Raw genomic sequence first — 17,482 nt, forward strand, 5'->3', positions numbered from 1 at the left:
GCACACCACAGCACACCATGCCACACCATGGCACATATGGCACACTATGGTGCACACATGGCACGCCACAGCACACATGGCACACATGGCACACACGGCACGCCACAGCAGCCGGCACGCTGCCCTCCCAGCCTGTTCCAACGGCCCGGCCACACGGCCTGTGGGCGCCCGACAACCGGCGAGCCCGAGCTTGCCACCACCGCACGCTGAGCTGCAGTCCCTGCTCACAGCTCTGGCGCTGCCGGCACCTGCACGGAGCCGGGAGCGGGCTGGGAGGGCGGCTGCGGGGCTCCCTGCGAGCTGCACTGCACGGGTGTGCGTGAGCTGCGGGGTGCGTGTGAGCTGCGTGGAGGCACACGCACGGCGGGACACGCACGAGCTGCACGGACACACACGCCCGCTCATGGCGCGAGTGTGGCTCAGCGCAGCGTGTGCGTTCCCCCGCCACGGCATTTCCTCTCAGCCACGCTCGCCCGCGGGGGTAACCTTTGGGCCACGCAGAGCTGAGGCCAGATCGCAAACACACGCCCTTCCCCAAAAAGCAGGGCTCATCCTGCTCCCTGAGAACCGCCACCACCGTCCCCTGGCACCAGCAACCTCCCCGCACCGTCCCCTGCTCGGAGGCAGGTTCCCCTGTGCATCGCCGGTGGATGGGGAAACTGAGGCACGGCTGCGGGTAGGAGATATCCGGCTGCAGGGGCTGCGGTCGCACCCACAAACCGCAGCCGCCCCGGCAGACGCAGCCTGAGGACCGCAGTTTCCTCTTGCCGGTGACAGCGGAGCTCTGTGGGCATTCCCAGGATGGGTGCGAGCTCCCGGCCCCTCTCCCACCGCCGCAGCCGACCCCACGGGGCCACGGTGTGTTTGCTGGGGAGACCCTGAGCGCAGCGAGGGCCTGTGGCCGGCAGCCAGGGTCTCTCCTGGGATCCCCAGGGCGTCCCCGGGGTGAACCTGCCACCGCACGGCTGCAGGCAGGCGCCGAGGGTCTGCGAGCTCCCCGCATTGGTACCTAATTCAGCAGGGACTTTATTTCCCCCCCTCCCCGTGGCAATGCTCAGGTTAAAGCATCCCCTCTCCATACTCGATCCCGGCCATTTCGGTGCATCGGAGCCAAAATCGGTGCTTGCACCTGCCGAGCGCCCGGAGCTGGCAATACCTCCCGCACCCCCCTGCTCCCATCAACGCCCGGGGGGCCACACGCACCGACAGGTCCCCCTTCGGCTTCTCCCACCCCTAAGAGAATTAAATGCCAAGAAGAAGATCAAAAGCGGAGCGTTACGGGGGCCCTGCGGCGCTGGGGATGCCCTGAGCCGGGGCAAGGCCCTCACCGCACCGCGGCTCCGCACCGGCGCGGGGCTGGGTGCTGCGGGATGGATGGGCGCTGCTCGGGATGCGGGTTGCCCCGGCAATGGTTGCTATGGAAAACCCTTCCTTGGTGACATTTCCAGCCATATTCATGTCTGTCATTGTCTTTGGGAGAGTCCCCCCGGGTCCGGCGAGCCAGGCACGGCCGGCCCCGCACCGCATAGGCTGCTGCCGCGTCTGCGGGGACCATCTGTGCCGGGCCTGGCTTCTCCTCCTGGGTCCCGGCGTGGGATGGTGTCAAGGACCCCAAATGGGGGGTTTAGGGGAGCACGGTGGGTGCGCACAGGGCTGGGGGAGCAGGGCGTGCCGTGCCATGCCATGTTAATTAGCTAATTAATGCCCCGTTGGCTCAGCCATGCCCCAGCCATTGGACGGGATGCGTTTGGGTGAACCCACGCCAGAGCACAGCTCTGGGAGAGTGTGACACCCCAGGAAAGGGGGTGGCACTGGGACACTCGTGGGGCTGGAGCCATCCCCAGCGGGGACCAGCGGCTCCGGATGCGGCTGCCTGCTCCTGCCCGCGGCCCTGCCGGGTCCGTGCTCCGGGAAGCTGCCCCCCGCCTCCCGGAGCAGCAATAGGATTACACGGGACTGAGTCTCCTAGCGATGAACGGAGAAATAAATCCTATAAGGCAGGACGGGATTTATTAGACTTCAATATTCTGGAAATAATGAGGACATTTCTCTTGGCTTGTAATATCACGGGACCCAAAAGGATCACAACAAGGATTTATCCCCGTGCCTTTCTACGGCGCTGGGTTGGTTTTCAGCGGCGGAGAGGAGATGGCGGGGGGGGACCGGCTCGCGGGATGGCAGGGCACCCCCCGGCCTCCAGAAAAGCCGAGGCGGAGCACGGGCCTCGGGCTGCCCCAACAGTAGCAGCTCTGTTCATCTCCCCATTCATCCCCCGGCGAGGGCTGGCGCTGATCCTCGACCCCGGCCGGGGCCGGCTGCTGGGAGCGGGAAGGGCCGGCTGCCATCGCCAACGGCTGGACTTCGAACGCCGGCACCGGTGCGAGGACACCTGGGGTGGGGACCCTTGCTTGGATGGGGTGGGAGAGCCGCAAGCCGCCCCGTTACTCCCCATTAGTCCCACACCACGGCAGCCAGAAACCCCGCTGCGCTGCCGGACAGGACAAGAGGTGGGAGAGGCTGAAACCAGCATCTTGGAGAAGATTCGGTACCCCCAGCATCACGCCCAGGCCATCTGCCCAGCCCCAGTCCCATCACGCTCTGCCCCAAGGTCGGCCAGCCCCGAATCCCATGGTGGTCCCTGGGACAGCCCACGGGATGCACCCCAGGCAGCCAGCTCTCACCCTCCTCCCACGCCGAGCGCCGCACATTTATCCCCACATCCCTATCGCTGAAGCAGCTTTAAATGCACGACGGAGCCTCCCCGCCCGCGATTCCTGCAGCCCTGTAGCAGCCTCCCCGAACCCCGACCAACAGCCCAACACAGCCGAGCCCGTGGGCACGGGTCGCACGCAGCCGGTTTTACCGCGGCTCCAGAGCACGGCCGCCGCGGCAGAAACCCCGGCCGACACAATCGCTGCCTTGTTCGGGGCCCGGCTGCACAAGGGGCCCCTTCAGGCGGCCGGGGAAGGGGGAGCTCCTCGGGGTGAGGTGATGCTCAGGACTCCTTGGAGGGCCAAAATGATCCCGAGCAAATGCCCCGGGTGGCTCCCGACCCACGGAGGACACATGAGCTTCCCTGAGAAGACGGCTCAAGGTGGGCACATCCCAAAAGAGGGACCCACATCTGGGACCTTTGCTCATGACCACTGGGGACGCCAAGTGCTGGCAGGTACCGGGGCCACCCCCCTTCGTGGGAAGGCAGATGGGGGATGGAAATAGAGAGTGGGTTGGCTTTTGGCTTTTTTTTTTTTCCCTTCTGAAGCAGCCAAGCTGTGTTTTCTGGAGACCTGTAAATCACTCCTCATCTTCAGGAAAGAGAGGCGAGGAATACATGATCCAAGCAAGCAAAAACGCGGGACGCTTGGGAGTGCACATGGAGGACGCCAGGACCCAGCCCTGGGCTGGCGGCCACCTCCCGGCCGTCCTGCCGAGCCCGTCCCAGCTTGCCGGGCCGGGAGCTGGCACCGCAGCCTGGCATCCTCGGAGCCGAGCCGGGCACGCCGCGCTGCCGCGAGCTGCGGAGCCCGTCGGAGAGCGGAGCCGAGGCTCTTGGCCACCACTGTTAAACCGCACTTTTCCAGCAGGTCAAGTTGCTTCCAAGATTTCAACATTTTCCACATTCGCTCAGCTGAAGGGAAGGAAAAAAACACCCCAGAGAAGAGAGGCCGGAGCGCTTTTGGAGAGCAGTGCAGGGCCGGCACTGGGGTCACCGATTTTCCCAGTTCAGCAGCGTGCCAGCGGAGGCCGTGCTGGCCAGATCCCACTAACACACCGTGAGCGTGCACGTAAACCCACAGCCACCCCCCCCAAGCTGTTCGGAGCCTGACGCTGCCGCACAGCTCACTGGACACAGCCTGGAGCTCTCTAAGGCTGTTAAGAGCAGGGCTGGGTTTGGTGCCTCGGGCCTTCGGGATCTCCAAAGGTTGCCCTGTTGCATCTCTGTTCAGCTCTCGCTTATAACACAGAATTATCTCCCATTTCTAGAGCCCAAGGTGCTGCCGAGCTGCTGGAGCAGAATGAGCCCTAAACAAAGCTGCCTGGGAGGCCGGACACGGCAGGCAGCACCCAGCGGCAGCCGGGATGCCCGTGGGGGAACCCTGGTGAGCCTTGAGCCTTGGGGTCCCCTGCAAGCAGGGCAGGACCCGTCTGGCTCCCCCGCCCAGCACATGGGGAGGAGGGAGGGGGTCAGAGAGGGTCCTGCCCCCCCATAGCAGGCCAGCAGCCCGGCCACCACAGCGGCCCCCTCCGCGCTCCAGCCCGGCCGTCGGGACTGCTCGCGGCCGGCCAGGAGTCCTGAGCTGAAACCCCCCCGCAACGGTGCCCTGGACAGGGACTCCGGTTGTTTTTGCAACAAAAACCAAAGCAGCAACTGGCTTTGAAGCGTTGGGAGATGAAAACATGTCATCGCCCTCATTGTTTTGTTTCTGTCCAATTTCAGGCTCGTTTAAGCAGGTCCCTAACAGCTGATCCTGTACATAACAGGGCGCCAAAGGCCGCAGCTCCCCCCGGGCACGTGGTGTTTTGTTCTGTCTATCCCCCAACGCGGCCGCAGAGCAAGGGCTGACTCAGCAGCTGACACGTGAGCCCAAAGCTGAGACCACGCTCGGAGCCGCGGGCAAGGGGCCAGCGGGAGCATCACTCGCCCCGTGCGCAGGAAGGATGGGGCTCGTGCCGCTCTCCCCCCCGGCACGGCGCCGGCAGGGGCTGCCCCACCGAGCGGGCAGCCCCTGGGGAAGGGCTGGTGAGCACCTCTGCCCCGAGGACATGCCAAACGTGGGGAGCTGCTGCACTGGGCCAGCCAGAGCAGGAGGGACGGCCGAGCTGACCCCCCAGTTGGGGATGTAATCCCAACGCCAGCCCCAGCACCGCAGAGGGAAAGGGATCCCGGCACTCGCCCTGACCCAAGGCAGACACCAGGCACCTCTGAGCCCGGGTTTTTCACGACTGCAGTCAGACGCTCGTTACTGCATGTGACCCTTAATTTCTTTGCCCTCTGCTTCCTGCACAAACCACGCTGCCAGCGTGCAAGAGTGTTGGGATGGAATACTTTATTCACGTGAGCGCTTGGAGGATCCTGGCCTGTCCTGCCTGCTGCAGCTGCTCCCATCTTCTTGACAGCGTGAACAAGGAAGGATTTCTTCATCGGCTTGCTTAACCCCCCCCAGCATCATCAGACCCCACAAACAAGTACAGACAGTTTGGCTTTGTCCAGGCAGGAGTACAGCACGGAGGGGCAGGGGGAGTGGGGAGAAGGGCTCCAGCCCTGAATCCCACGGCTTGTGCACACAGAGCAGCCGCAAAACCTTCCTGCAGCTCAACCGAATACACCAGCCGAGCCTTAAGCCAGGCTCCAGCACCCTCCCAGCCTCGGGGGCTCCTCCTGCAGCCAGAAGCACCCGGGGTTGGCAAAGGATGGGTGCCATCACCTCTTCTCTTTGGAAAGCCGCTTGACAGAATCACGCTGGTCTCTTCTGTCACTTGCTGGACCATGTAACCCTCAACGTGCCCCCTGCCCACTGACAAATACCCTCCCCAAACTATTACAGTAAAAGGAAAAACCTGTACGCTGAGACATACAGGCTGAGTCCTGGGTGAACAGTTTCCGTGCCTGGCTGGCAGCCCCCCGCCAGCGCTCAGGCACAGAAGGGAGCAGGATCCCCCGCCGCCACCCCCGGCACCTCAGGGCTTCATCCTGCTCAGTCTGATGTCACGTTCGATTTCGAACTGCCTGTGATCCACGCGCTCCAGGAATGCTTTCCTCTCGATGTACCTGCAGGGAGACAAGAGGCAGAGGCTGTAAGCAGCGCCCGCAGCAGCCAGCGCTGCCCCCAGCCCGGGGCAAAACCGCCCTGAAGGGTTGAGCAGGGAGGGAAGGGGTCATCTGCCTCCCTGCCTCTCTCTCTCCATGAGCTGATCGCTGCACTGAGCATTTCCTACGGACACCAAAACTGCCCCCTGGCCTGCTGGGTGTCTCCCGGTGGGACTGGCAGAGGTCTGAGGTGAAGGGTCCCTGTAGGCTGAGGTCTGGGGTGAAGGGTCCCCGAAGGCTGGAGCCATGGCCTGACTGCTTCTTGCTCTAGCTCTTCTATTCCAGCTGAGAAATGACCTTCAGGAACAGCCTGAACGGGCTCAGGGCAGGACGGCGGCAGGAGAGGCAGCTCCGAGGCTGCCCAGGCGAGCCTGCCCACCCACCCCCGGCAAAGCATCTCTCAAACCCAACCGCGGCAGCACGGCCCATGATACAAGCCGGTAACGGGCACGGGGAGCATCAGGGACGCGAACAGCTTCCCCCAGCAAGCCTGCAGCAGCTAAGGGATTCAGGCCAGGGGTTTCCCAGCCACAGACTAGCTCCTAACCACCACCGAGTATTTACTTCTCCCTCTCAGCGAGGCACCTGAGCGCTGCAAGGAAGAAGGCAAGCGCGCGTGTGCCTGGAAAAGCACCTTGCCGCTCATTAACGCACGCAGCTGAATTTTAATGTACTTTCCTGCAAACCCTTGCCACAGATAGCCCGGGGCTGTGCTACTAATTAACCTACAGAGGGAGCGAAATTGCAATTCAAAACAGGAGCTGTAATTGAATCATCACAATTGTTTTGCGTTTGTTCCAGGGCGGCAAACGCTCGGCTGTCATGACAAGGTCATTACGCTCGGCATGGCACGAGATGCACCACGAGCCGCCGCGTCCGGCTTCTCTCTGCTGGTAACCAGACAAGCCCGTTGCGTGAAGGCAAGACTGAAGGCTGCGAGGAAGAGGAGCGTCGCAGGCTCTGTGGGTTTGCCAGGCTCCTGGGTGGCTGGCAGCCTGCATGAAGGTGCCTAAGTCCCAACGGCATGGGAAGGGTGAAGCCCCCTCCCACCACCAGCAGCGGTCTCTCTAGGGCAGCGGGGCTGCGCTGCCTTTGGGGCCAGTCCACAGCCATCAAACCGGCGCTGAACGTGCTCCCAGGACCAGGCTGCCTTTGCCCTTGCTGCCAGGAACAGCCCTGGCACTCCTGCTCACCCAGCCGTCATTGGAAATGAATTAATCCAAATTCATTTCAGCGAATGACTCCCTCCCGGGCTCTGTCCCGGAGCGGATAACATCCCCGCTGCCACCCCGTGCCCATCGCAGCCCGAGCCCGTCTCACGCTGACACAACTGGGTCACAGCTCATCTCCGGCGGCTGCGAGGGGCCGGGGCCGTAACACAGACGATGTGCTGCCCACGAGGGGGTGTTTTTCTGGCCCCCTGCCCCTCGCCGTCGCAGGAGGGCCGTGCAGCGAGGCCCCCTCCCCACGGCGGGTCAGGAAAGGCGGGCAGGGGAGTGTCGCTTCCCTTCATCCCCGCGAGTAGGGAGGTGACCCGCTCCCGGGGCCGGGCTCGGAGAGGCCACGGGAAGGAAGCTGGGGGGGTCATGCTGTACGTTACAGCGTGTCTTTTTGCTGGGCGTGTGGCCTTCCTCCCCCTCCGCTGCTGAACACCAACCGCAACCACAGCCGGGAAGGCCAGAGATCGGGGTTACCGCTGTTAACCTGGGAACACCCCGACTGCTCGGGCAGCAACAGCCTGAGCTACCGAATTTGAAGCTCCTTCAGCGACTCGCTTTTCCCAACCCCAGCAAGGGGTCAGTGCCTTCCTCCTCCTCCTCCTCCTCTTCCTCCTCTGTGGCTGCCGTGCCCCTCTGGCAGGCAGGGGCTCGCTCCTGGGGGATCGATACGGATCATGAACCAGGAATGCAGTCTCACAGTCACAGCCAGCGGCTCTGCACGGAGGAGGAACCGTGACGTTACCCGTGGCGTTGCCCTTGGCCAGCCACAGGAAAGCGCCGTAGGGGCCAAGGCAGACCCCGCAAGGCACTACCTGCGCGTACACTGGGGTTTATGGGGCAGCAGCCTGGGAATGAGCCTGGCCGGCTTGTGCTGCAGGCACACAGAGGCTGGAGGTGCTGACGGACACAAGCAGGGAAGCAGCAGGTCTGTAGGGTCGGCACAAGCCCCACCGCGCCCTGAACCCTGTGACCGAGCAGCGGCTCCATCGCCGGTTCCCAGCAGCGAGGCGCTGCCAAACGGCAGTGCAAAGTGCACGAGCGAGGCGCAAACACCCGTCCCGCGCTTGTCCAAATAACCTTTGCTACCTGAATCGATACCTTCCTGTAAATCATCAGCCCATGCGGAAACAGGGCAGCTGTGACCCACAGCAGAGGAAGGCAAAGTCCTTGGGAGAAGAGGCTGGCTCTGCTAACGGGGGCAGCTGCAAACTGCTCTGGGGAGGGTTTGTCGGTGCTGCCTGTCCCCTGCCAGCCACCGTCAGTCACCCAGTACATGGGGCTGCTCCCCACTGGGCCTGCCCTACAAAGGTGGCCCAATTAAGAGGCCGCTAGACATTTCCATTTATAAAGGACACCAGAGAGATCGACAGCAGAGGGGATAGCTGCCTCCGCTCCTTACTTCAGCCCCTCCTGTCGAATCCAGGTCAGGCCGTGTTGGAGCGAGTCCAGAGGAGGCCACGGAGATGCTCAGAGGGCTGGAGCCCCTCTGCTCTGGAGACAGGCTGAGAGAGCTGGGGCTGTTCAGCCTGGAGAAGAGAAGGCTCCGGGGAGACCTTCTAGCACCTTCCAGTGCCTGAAGGGGCTACAGAAAAGCTGGAGAGGGGCTTTTGACAAGGGCATGGAGTGACAGGACAAGGGAGAACAGCTTTAAACTGAAAGAGGGGAGATTTAGATGAGATATAAGGAAGAAATTCTTTACAGAGGGGGTGGTGAGACCCTGGCCCAGGTTGCCCAGAGAAGCTGTGGCTGCCCCCTCCCTGGCAGTGTTCAAGGCCAGGTTGGATGGGGCTTGGAGCAACCTGGTCTGGTGGAAGGTGTCCCTGCTTGTGGCAGGGGGGTTGGAACGAGATGGGCTCTAAGGTCCCTTCCAACCCAAACCAGTCTGTGCTTCTATGATCTGACACAACCAGGCTGCACGAGCCCAGATCTTGCTGCTGGCAAAATGCAAATCGTCTGGGGCTGGTGATACAAGGGGCAGAAAATCAGATGCAAGGGTGGAAACAGCCACGGGGCAGTATGTGTCCCTGCTGCCTTGGGAATCCCGGGGCCAGGCTGCGGCTGGCTAATAACTGGCAGCAGAAGCAGACAGATGCCGCGGCCCCGTTGCTCAGCCGGCTACCAGCGTGCTGGCTGAGCACGTGGTGCTGCCGGAGAAGGGCCGGGCAGGTCCAAGGCATGAGGAGCTCTGGGCTGTGAACAGCGACTTCTGCAAGGTTACCGCAAAAAAGAGAAATCCAGCATGCCTCCCCTTCTGAGCAAACAGAAATGCCTCCTGCCTCCCTCGAGACACGCACGGGCCATCTCCGCAGCGCGCAGGCACGCGTGGCGTCAGGCAGACGCTTCCAGGAGCGAGCCGTGGCTCTCCTCGCCAGGCAGACATTTACAATTACAAAGCACGACACGCAGGGACCAGAGGTTTCTAACGCATGTCAGCACCAGGGATAAAGGCAGCGTCCCGCTCCCTCCTGCCTGGGTTGAAGGGTTAACAACCGCCCATTAGGATTTTCAAAGAGATGTGTAAATGATTGCCCACTGAAGGGTGAGCAGAGCCTACAGTATTAAAGGAGAAGTGGCGGCTGGGGAAGGGACAACAGGCTCCTGCAGAAGGGCCTGAAGCCGGCAGCAGCTGTGTCTGCACGATCTGCCCCCCGAGGAGGCCGGCTGGTCCCTCGTGGTGCAGCACGCTGCACACCACGGGCATGGACAGGTGTAAGCAGAAACACAGTGGGGTGCTGCACGTCCATCAGTGCTCCTCCCTTCTCCCTTCCTTTACCTCGAAGGCGGATGTAATTCACAGTGAGCAGATACTCGTTTGATCCCCTCACACTACATGCCTGACTAGCACAACCAGATCTGTAAGGAGTGTCTGAAGTTATCATGGCATCACATTTCTCATTTGGTTTAATGACAAAAACCACTTGCCAATAGCCCAGCGGATTTTCTCGCCTGGCATGTGAGAGGCAGCAAAGCCCAAAGCTGTCCAAGCTTACAGATGCTCTTAGAATTGCTGCTCTGCTTTGCTCATCTTTTCAATGTGCTGATCCCTTCATCAGCCTTCAAGGATCATTACGTTAGCATCTCCGGAAAGGTCTGCCAGGCCTGAAGAGCAAGCTGTCCTGCTTGTATGGGGTGGGAAAGGAACCAGCACTGGCCCAGGTCAACATGCTAGGTTTGAAGAAGCAAGAGATGCCACAGAACGCCCAGGCAGGGCACCCCAGCCTGTCTGGGGTGTGCACAGTCCAGCTGAGAGTGATGGACCCTGACTCAGGCTGATTCCACCGGCTGCAGAAAGAACCAGCGTGTCCCAGCAACTGACAGGAGATGGTCTGGCTGTTAACGGTGGTACTACCACCATCAGCCCAGAGCAGCAAAGGCCCAAAGCCATTACCACACTCGGCAGCCACTCAGGACGTCCACGCAGGGCAAACTCTCACTCCAGACCTGCCTCGCTCCAGCTCTACTACTGAATTGCTCGACTTGTTCCAAGGCAAGTGTCCAGAAACAGATCAGGGCAGATCTGACGGACAAGGGGTCTTGTGGAAGGCTGTGAGGCCAAACTGAAAAACCCCAGCAGTTATAAAATACCTATTTGAAATAGAAAATCCAATCTGTTGGAATGCAGAAGCTCTGAGTTTTTTCCGCAGAGTAAAAGAACAGCTTACAATAAAAATACATTTTATGAGCTGTCCACTAAGCCGGTTACGTTTTCCCAGAGCTTAGCAAAGCACTTGTAGGGGAAATGCCACTTCTGATCTTATTAGCCTTCCCTGCAGTGCATGTTATTAACTTTCTGTTTTATTTACAGCGTTGCCATTTACTTTTACGATACTTCCATTAACTTCATTGGAGTGAACATTGCTTGATGCACACAATCAATGCTTAGTGCTGCCATAATCTCTAACGCACCTTGCCAGCTGTTCCGGGCTTGCACGCATCTTTACGCAGGAGAAGGGAGGACAGACGCAGCTGGAACACGCCATTTGAAGAATGGAACAAAAAACATACCTCCCAATTGGAGACTTTTTTTAAAAGAAAAAAAAAAACAGGGCAAAGGCAATTGTGTTTCCTCATGGGAGTGCTGCATTAGACCGGTTCACGCTGCATCTGTGCCACTAGCAGGGGAGAAGATAAAGCACAGCCAGACTCTACTTGAAGAACTCAGGAGGTTGTTAGCAGAGAGCGATAGGTGCTTGCAGACTTACCTGTCTCCCTGTGACACCTAGAGCAGCTACTGGCTTTATACATCCCTAGGATAAATCCTTAAAAAATCCCATGGGTTTGCTGAACTCCCTCTGTAGCAAGCAATGGGGTTCCTAATTGTACATGAAGTGGTGGGAAATGCTGGACTGCTACTAGGTAAAGTCCCTCTTACCCGTCTTTCCCTCGGTTATGGATCGCCAGCTCCTCCACAATCCCCTCCTCCTCCTTGAAGTTCTCCCAGTCCAGTTTAGATTTCTCCAGTGTGCTCATCTTCTGCTTTTTGGAGCCAATCTTCCCCAGGAGGCTGCTTATGCCACTTGGCCTCTTCACCCTGATGGAGATAAGGGAGCAAACGTTAACTTAAACGCAGGGAGACAGTGTCAGTTAGCAGTTAAAAACGGAGCTGAGAAACGTCACGTGTGAGAGCGGTGGCCTTGATGGTGGTGAGCCACCTCCACTGAACAGATGGCCACCAACTTGGGGCAGCCTGCAGGCACCGAGGTCACGCTTCCTGCAGACCCTGCTCCGCCGTTCCCCTGGAAGCAGCAGAGTTCATTACACACGTATCTCAAGTGCTCGCTTTTTGTGAAAGGGCTTTTTCATTTATCTTCTGAAGAGAACAGAAAGCTCTCAGGCCACAAGAGATCATTAAATCATCTCGTTTGACCCCTTGTATATACCAGGCCAAGCCATTCCACTGATCACCTCCGTGCTAAGCCCGGTTCTTTGTCTTCGGTTTAAAGCGTTGTTTTCTGGAAGGGATCCAGCCTCAGCGCGTCACCAGCACTGACAACACAACTAGGAATTAACCATTTCATCGTTATCAACACGCCTGTTTTCAACTTGATTTTGTCTAGCTTTAGGTTCTGGTTGCCGCTGCTTATTGTAAACCTGAGAGTACTTTGGTGCCCAGGCGGGTCTCATTAGTAACGTACTCGTACACCATCACGAACTTACAGTCGAATTATTATTATTTTTTTTTTTACAAACAGATGGAGCTCTTTATGCCTCTCATTGAAATGCATTTTCTCCCAGCCCGTAAGTCATTTCCAAGGCTTTGCCCCCCTGCTTACGTTCCAACGCTCTTTGAAGACGGGGGCACCAGGACCGCACGTAACCCCCACCCTTCTCCTGATCTGTTTCTGTCCCAGGACTGCGTAAATCCTGTTCCTTACCTCATCACCCAACACGCTGAGTCCCAGTGCCCATGCACTGCGAGCCTACACCAACTCCCAGGTCCCTGCTTAGCAGAAAGACCACCTTGGTCTTTCATCTCCTTGTTCTTAGATGATTGCGATCCCACCCGCGTGGCAGGGCCCCTGAATCTCCCCTTTACGCTGGGAAATGCACACACAGGGACTCGGGTCAGCCGGGTCGCCTGCCGAGGAAGACAATTCTCAGGGCTAGGAACCCGTAAAACAAACTCATATTAACCCCTTCTTAAACCCCCCCAGGAGAGGGGGGCAAACAGCATCCCATTGAACTCGGTGTTTACACACATTCCAGAGATAACTTCAGGTCTGCAGGGCCTTTGCCTCTGCAAGAAGCTGGAGAGGAAATGATTCTCGTTCCTGAGAGATGGAGGAATCTGGGGAGGGGGGCCCGAGGAAGGCAGCCAGGTGAGCACGGCAGGCTGCTCTCCATCAGTTCTCTCCAAGCACGTCCTGCCCAGGGGAAGCTGTTCTTGGGAACGCATCCAAAGCTGTCCTTATCGGATCGTTAGCGTGGTTTATGCTTCCATAATTTGCAAGCCTCGAAAGGAAAATAATTCTGTAGTTTATGTGGAATTAAATCAAAGAAAATGACATTTTTGTAAGGCTCAGCCAGGAGATTCTCAATGCAAGAATGGCTGGCCATGGTCACCTGGGGTTGGAGTTTCCTGATGTAGATATATTTGGGCTACAAACTCTGGATTAAGGGCATCTTGGCAGGGTCCAAAGCTGCCTGACCCTCCTCATACTGCCTGGCCAGAGGAGCAGAAGTGTCCTAGCACCTGGCCCTCTTATTTCTTTCAGTCCCTGCTCACTGATGTAGAACATGCCAGCAGCCAGCACTTCTCTCCTTGCCCAGACACAGAGCAGGTAGGATGCTCTTTTGTTCACCTTTATCCCCGAATGTCTCATCAAGATGTCTATGGCCCTTCACATCACAATTACACAATAAAATCTTGATCCTCACTCCGCCTCCAGCTCTCCCTGAATTTTCAAGACATCACGGCTCCCAGTATCCTTATCTAGCAGGGAAGTGGTGCAAGGGGGCAAAACGTGCAGAGGTGTTCTCAGCACAAGATAAAACCAGAGAGATTCGGTTCCCTCATCTCGCTATCCAGGACTACACGCGAGCCTTGCACAACCACCAAACCCAGTATCAGATGCGTGTTGAAGTTGTGAGGGAGTGGGAGCAGAGGAGATACGACAAGTAAGAAGGGAAAACTGAGTAAAATATTGGGCAAGCATCCCCTGTGGGTCCTTGCCGAGCAGCCGTCTGGAAGGCAGAGCCTGGTGCTTGTGCACAGCAGCTCCTTACCCTGCACTTGGGCTTTGGGTTTTAGCACGGAATTTAAAAGTAAAGATGCTCTGAGACAGATCTAGAGAGGTGCTATGGCTGACCCAGCTGGCAACGCTCCTCTCCCCCCAGCCTGGCAGGCAGAAGGTGTTTAAATTAACACAAGGTGTTCAATAACACATTGCTCTGAATGCACGTAACTTCCCAGACACACTTGTGCTCACAATTCTGCTGACCTGTGAAGTGGGAGAAGCAGGGATGCAGAAATGGGGCGTCCCTACATGTCTCCTAAATGGTTTCTGGGGCAAAGAACCCCAATGGCATAAAAGCCATCTCACCTGTCCAAGGACACTCACAGCTCACCTGCATCCACCAACTCTTCCGTAGGTGGGAGCCTACAGCCACCGTACAGCTGTGCCACAGACACGCCTGACTCTGCAAAACACACAGCACGCACCTTGAAAACCCACTTGAAGCCGTTTCAGGAACTCTCCTGGGTGTCAGAGGTATGCCAAGAGGTGTGACAAGCAGGCTCAAAGGCAGGCTTGCACACGCCGGGACTGAGGTCTTTTTGGCAGTCAGCTGCCCGTGGGGAAGAGCTGAGGTGGGACAGGGGCCAGTCGGCCAAGCTGGGCTGCCACACACCCCCCTGCACGAAACACAGACTGGGACACGCTGACAGGCAACTGCCATCCCCAAACCACAGCGGAGGGTATCCATGAGCAAAGGGAACCAAAGGCAAGATGGTTTGTGGCCAGAGGTGGAAGCAGGGGTGGTGCTGGCTTCACAGCAGGGAGCAGGGGCTGCGGGCTAGGTGAAGGCTGCTCATCACACACCTTTTCTCGCCTGGTAACTCCTGGCATAAATTAACAACATCTACATGCACACATCCATCTGTAACAGCGCTCAAGGCCTCTGTATCTCCTCTTGGCCATGGATTGTGGGAATACCCCTTAAAAGATACAACTCACCCCACGTGTGAAGCTACAGAGCCTAGGTTACGAACATGGACCTCCATCAAGGGCTTCCAGATAGCCGCAGGAATGCTTGCAAGTCAGCGGTTCCTTCAGGGCAAAGGAACCTAACGAAACAGGGCAGGCTATGTTACACCCTCGTGTGGATGAGTACCCCAAAAATACTGCTAATATCTGGTGTCAGCCCCATGCTGGAGACGGGTCCTGGGCTGGATGACCTGGCTCTGATCTTGCCCGGACAATCCTGTGCTGCTTGCAGCAGGACCAAGCCTGGGCCAGGCAACGAGACGGAGCCAGGCATGGGCTGAAGGACATGTTCGAGTCTGCTGCTGAGTCTTCACTCCACGATGAGCCTTTCATCACTCTGAATAAATCCAACGGCAAACCTGAGGGTGGGAATTCCTATGCTTGTGCCAAAACGAAGTAAATGAGAGACATTAAAGTTCAATTAAAAACTTGCTTGGCCTTAAATGCCTCATCTGTTTAAAAAGCAAGTAAAGGGGCCTGATTAATTGCATTCAATGCCAGCAAGAGGAATTATTACCCTTTTTGTACTCATTAAGGGTATCTGCTGTGGCATCTTTAATCACCAAGGCATTTAAATGAGAGAAAGTAATTTGCTAAGACATAATGGATCCCGGGGATGAGAATCAGGACAATCGCCTATTTAGGACACAAAGACACCCTCTTCCTTTCTATGATCAAAAAGCACGGGCAAAATCAGCCCCTGAACCAGCAAACGAATGTGTTGGTGAGTTGTCTTGGTGGGGAAGCTTCCCCTGCACGCACCTAATGTCCTCAGGACAAGGACCGTGCCTGTGCATCACCCAGCACGGCCGCACAGAGGGACAAACAGCACGCCAAGGGCTCCCTTGCTGTCCCACCACAGCCGAACACACTCTGTATCCTGCCCTTAACGACGAGGCGTCCTCCCATGTCAGTGCGAGCCTGCAGCCCGACCAAGACCACGGAGAATCACTGCTACACCAGTGATAAGGTGGCACTGTCACACGTAATCCCTGCTGCTTTGTCACATGAAGGTCAGCAGCACCCGGGAAATGCCTCCAAAGAGGCAGACTTCATCGCAAGCTTTATAACACAATCTTCAAGCAATAGAAAAACAGGGCTACGAAGGTCTCGCAGTGCATCCCACCAGTCAAAGCAAGATGAGTTCCTCTGCCACCCACCCAGAGATGGGTGCTCTGACACCTCCTGACACCGATCCCACACGCACTAGAGGTTTTGGTACTTCATCAGCCTTTCACTTATGTAATTTTCCCCAATGACTAAATTTCCTTGTTCGGCCTATGACTTGTTATCTTCTTCCTAGTAGCTACTAAGAACAGATCGTTCCCTCACTTTTCGCAGCAGCCTTTTATGTCTTTGAAAGCTTTTCCTATCTCCCCCCTGCTCAGCCTGCTCTCTCCTAGACTAAACAATCCCAGGTCCCTTCAAGCTTTTCTCATTCCTCATGGTTTCCAGCCCTCTGACCGCTCTCGCTGCTCTCCTCGGACTCTCTGCTATTGGCCCACATCTTCCTCAAAGCCCAGCATCCAAAATGGGAAAGAAAGGGCTCCAGCCGCGGCTCTACCGGCACCGGGAGCAGGAGGAATACTTCAGATGCCTTGCGAAGCGTGCAGCTCCTTACACAGCCTCCTATGACGTGTGCCTTTTTCACAACCGTGTGACACCACTGACTCAAGGCGAGCCTGTGATTCACTGAGATTTCTGTCTGCTCCTCTGCTGCCAAGCAAGTTATTTCCTTCCTCGACCCATGCAGACGATTGCTGCGACCCAGAGGCAGAGCTTTGCGCTGGCCCTTCTGCGCTGTTCCTCCTGTTTGCCCTCACGTTTCCCTCGACACGGCGGATCTCGGATGTCTTTGCAAACCAGCCTCTCCTATTCACAACACCCATGCCGCAGCTGCTCAAGGGTAACACTGGGAAAGTACCGCTCGTCTTTGTGAAATACCTACGGAGACAATTTAGCAGCTGAACCCTGCACCAGTTGGCCAAACAAGATCAAGCTGATGGCCAGAAGCAGGCAGGGACCAGGAGGATCAGACTGCAGGAGCTGTGACAGCTCTTGTTGTCCGGCCCCAATGAATGCAGGGTGCCCAAAGGACACCTACTCACGTGTCGATCAAGGAGCCAGCAGCACCCCCAGCTCCAGCCCGCAGCCTGACCTCCACCCTTGGGGATCACAAACCCTCTGCTGCTCTGGTTCTGCTGGCTCTGCGGGAGCGTGCAGACCACAAACCCTGCGCTGCTTCTCCATCTGCCTTGTATCATCCTCCTTTTTGTGGATAACAACAACTTCTGCAGGAGAAAGGTCCTACTTCTGTTTCCTATCAATACTTTTAAGGGCTCAATTCCTAAGAAGCAAACACTGAACACAGAATGGGATGTTACTGGTGCTTAGCTAACACCCCAACGCTCCCCCACACCCCTTCTCGTTACGTCACTTTTTGGGGAAACAGGGTGAGCAAATGCACTTCCAAGGACAGTCACTGATGTACACAAACCACAACTGGGATCCTCATTTTCCACCCCTTAACGAAATCCAGCCCCTCGAGCCCCTGTTAGAGCAGCTAATAACCTGCTTTGCCAATAAGGATCTTGTGACAACGTGGCTGCTGCAAGACCTGGACTCGCAGAGATGACACGATTTCATCAGAAGGAAATCTTGCGAGGCCAGGAAAGAACCCGTATCTCCTGCTCCAGGCTTTGTACGCAGATTATCAAAGAAATCACTGTTACCATTGACCATTAAAA

General features: G+C 57.5%; 1 protein-coding gene across 1 annotated transcript in view; it reads right to left on the reverse strand.

Moving 5' to 3' along the window:
- Positions 1 to 5,031: 5,031 nt before the first annotated feature.
- Positions 5,032 to 17,482, reverse strand: part of CFDP1 (craniofacial development protein 1) — a 65,689-nt gene continuing 53,238 nt past the window's right edge. Inside the window, exons 6-7 of the mRNA XM_068411323.1 lie at positions 11,402 to 11,560; positions 5,032 to 5,770 (exon numbers count right to left, since the gene is read on the reverse strand). Of these exons, the coding sequence (XP_068267424.1) occupies positions 5,680 to 5,770; positions 11,402 to 11,560 (250 nt within the window). The 3' untranslated portion in view covers positions 5,032 to 5,679. The remainder of the gene's footprint in view (positions 5,771 to 11,401; positions 11,561 to 17,482) is intronic.

This window comes from Nyctibius grandis, chromosome 12 (genome assembly GCF_013368605.1).
Source record: "Nyctibius grandis isolate bNycGra1 chromosome 12, bNycGra1.pri, whole genome shotgun sequence".
Lineage (NCBI taxonomy): Eukaryota > Metazoa > Chordata > Aves > Nyctibiiformes > Nyctibiidae > Nyctibius > Nyctibius grandis.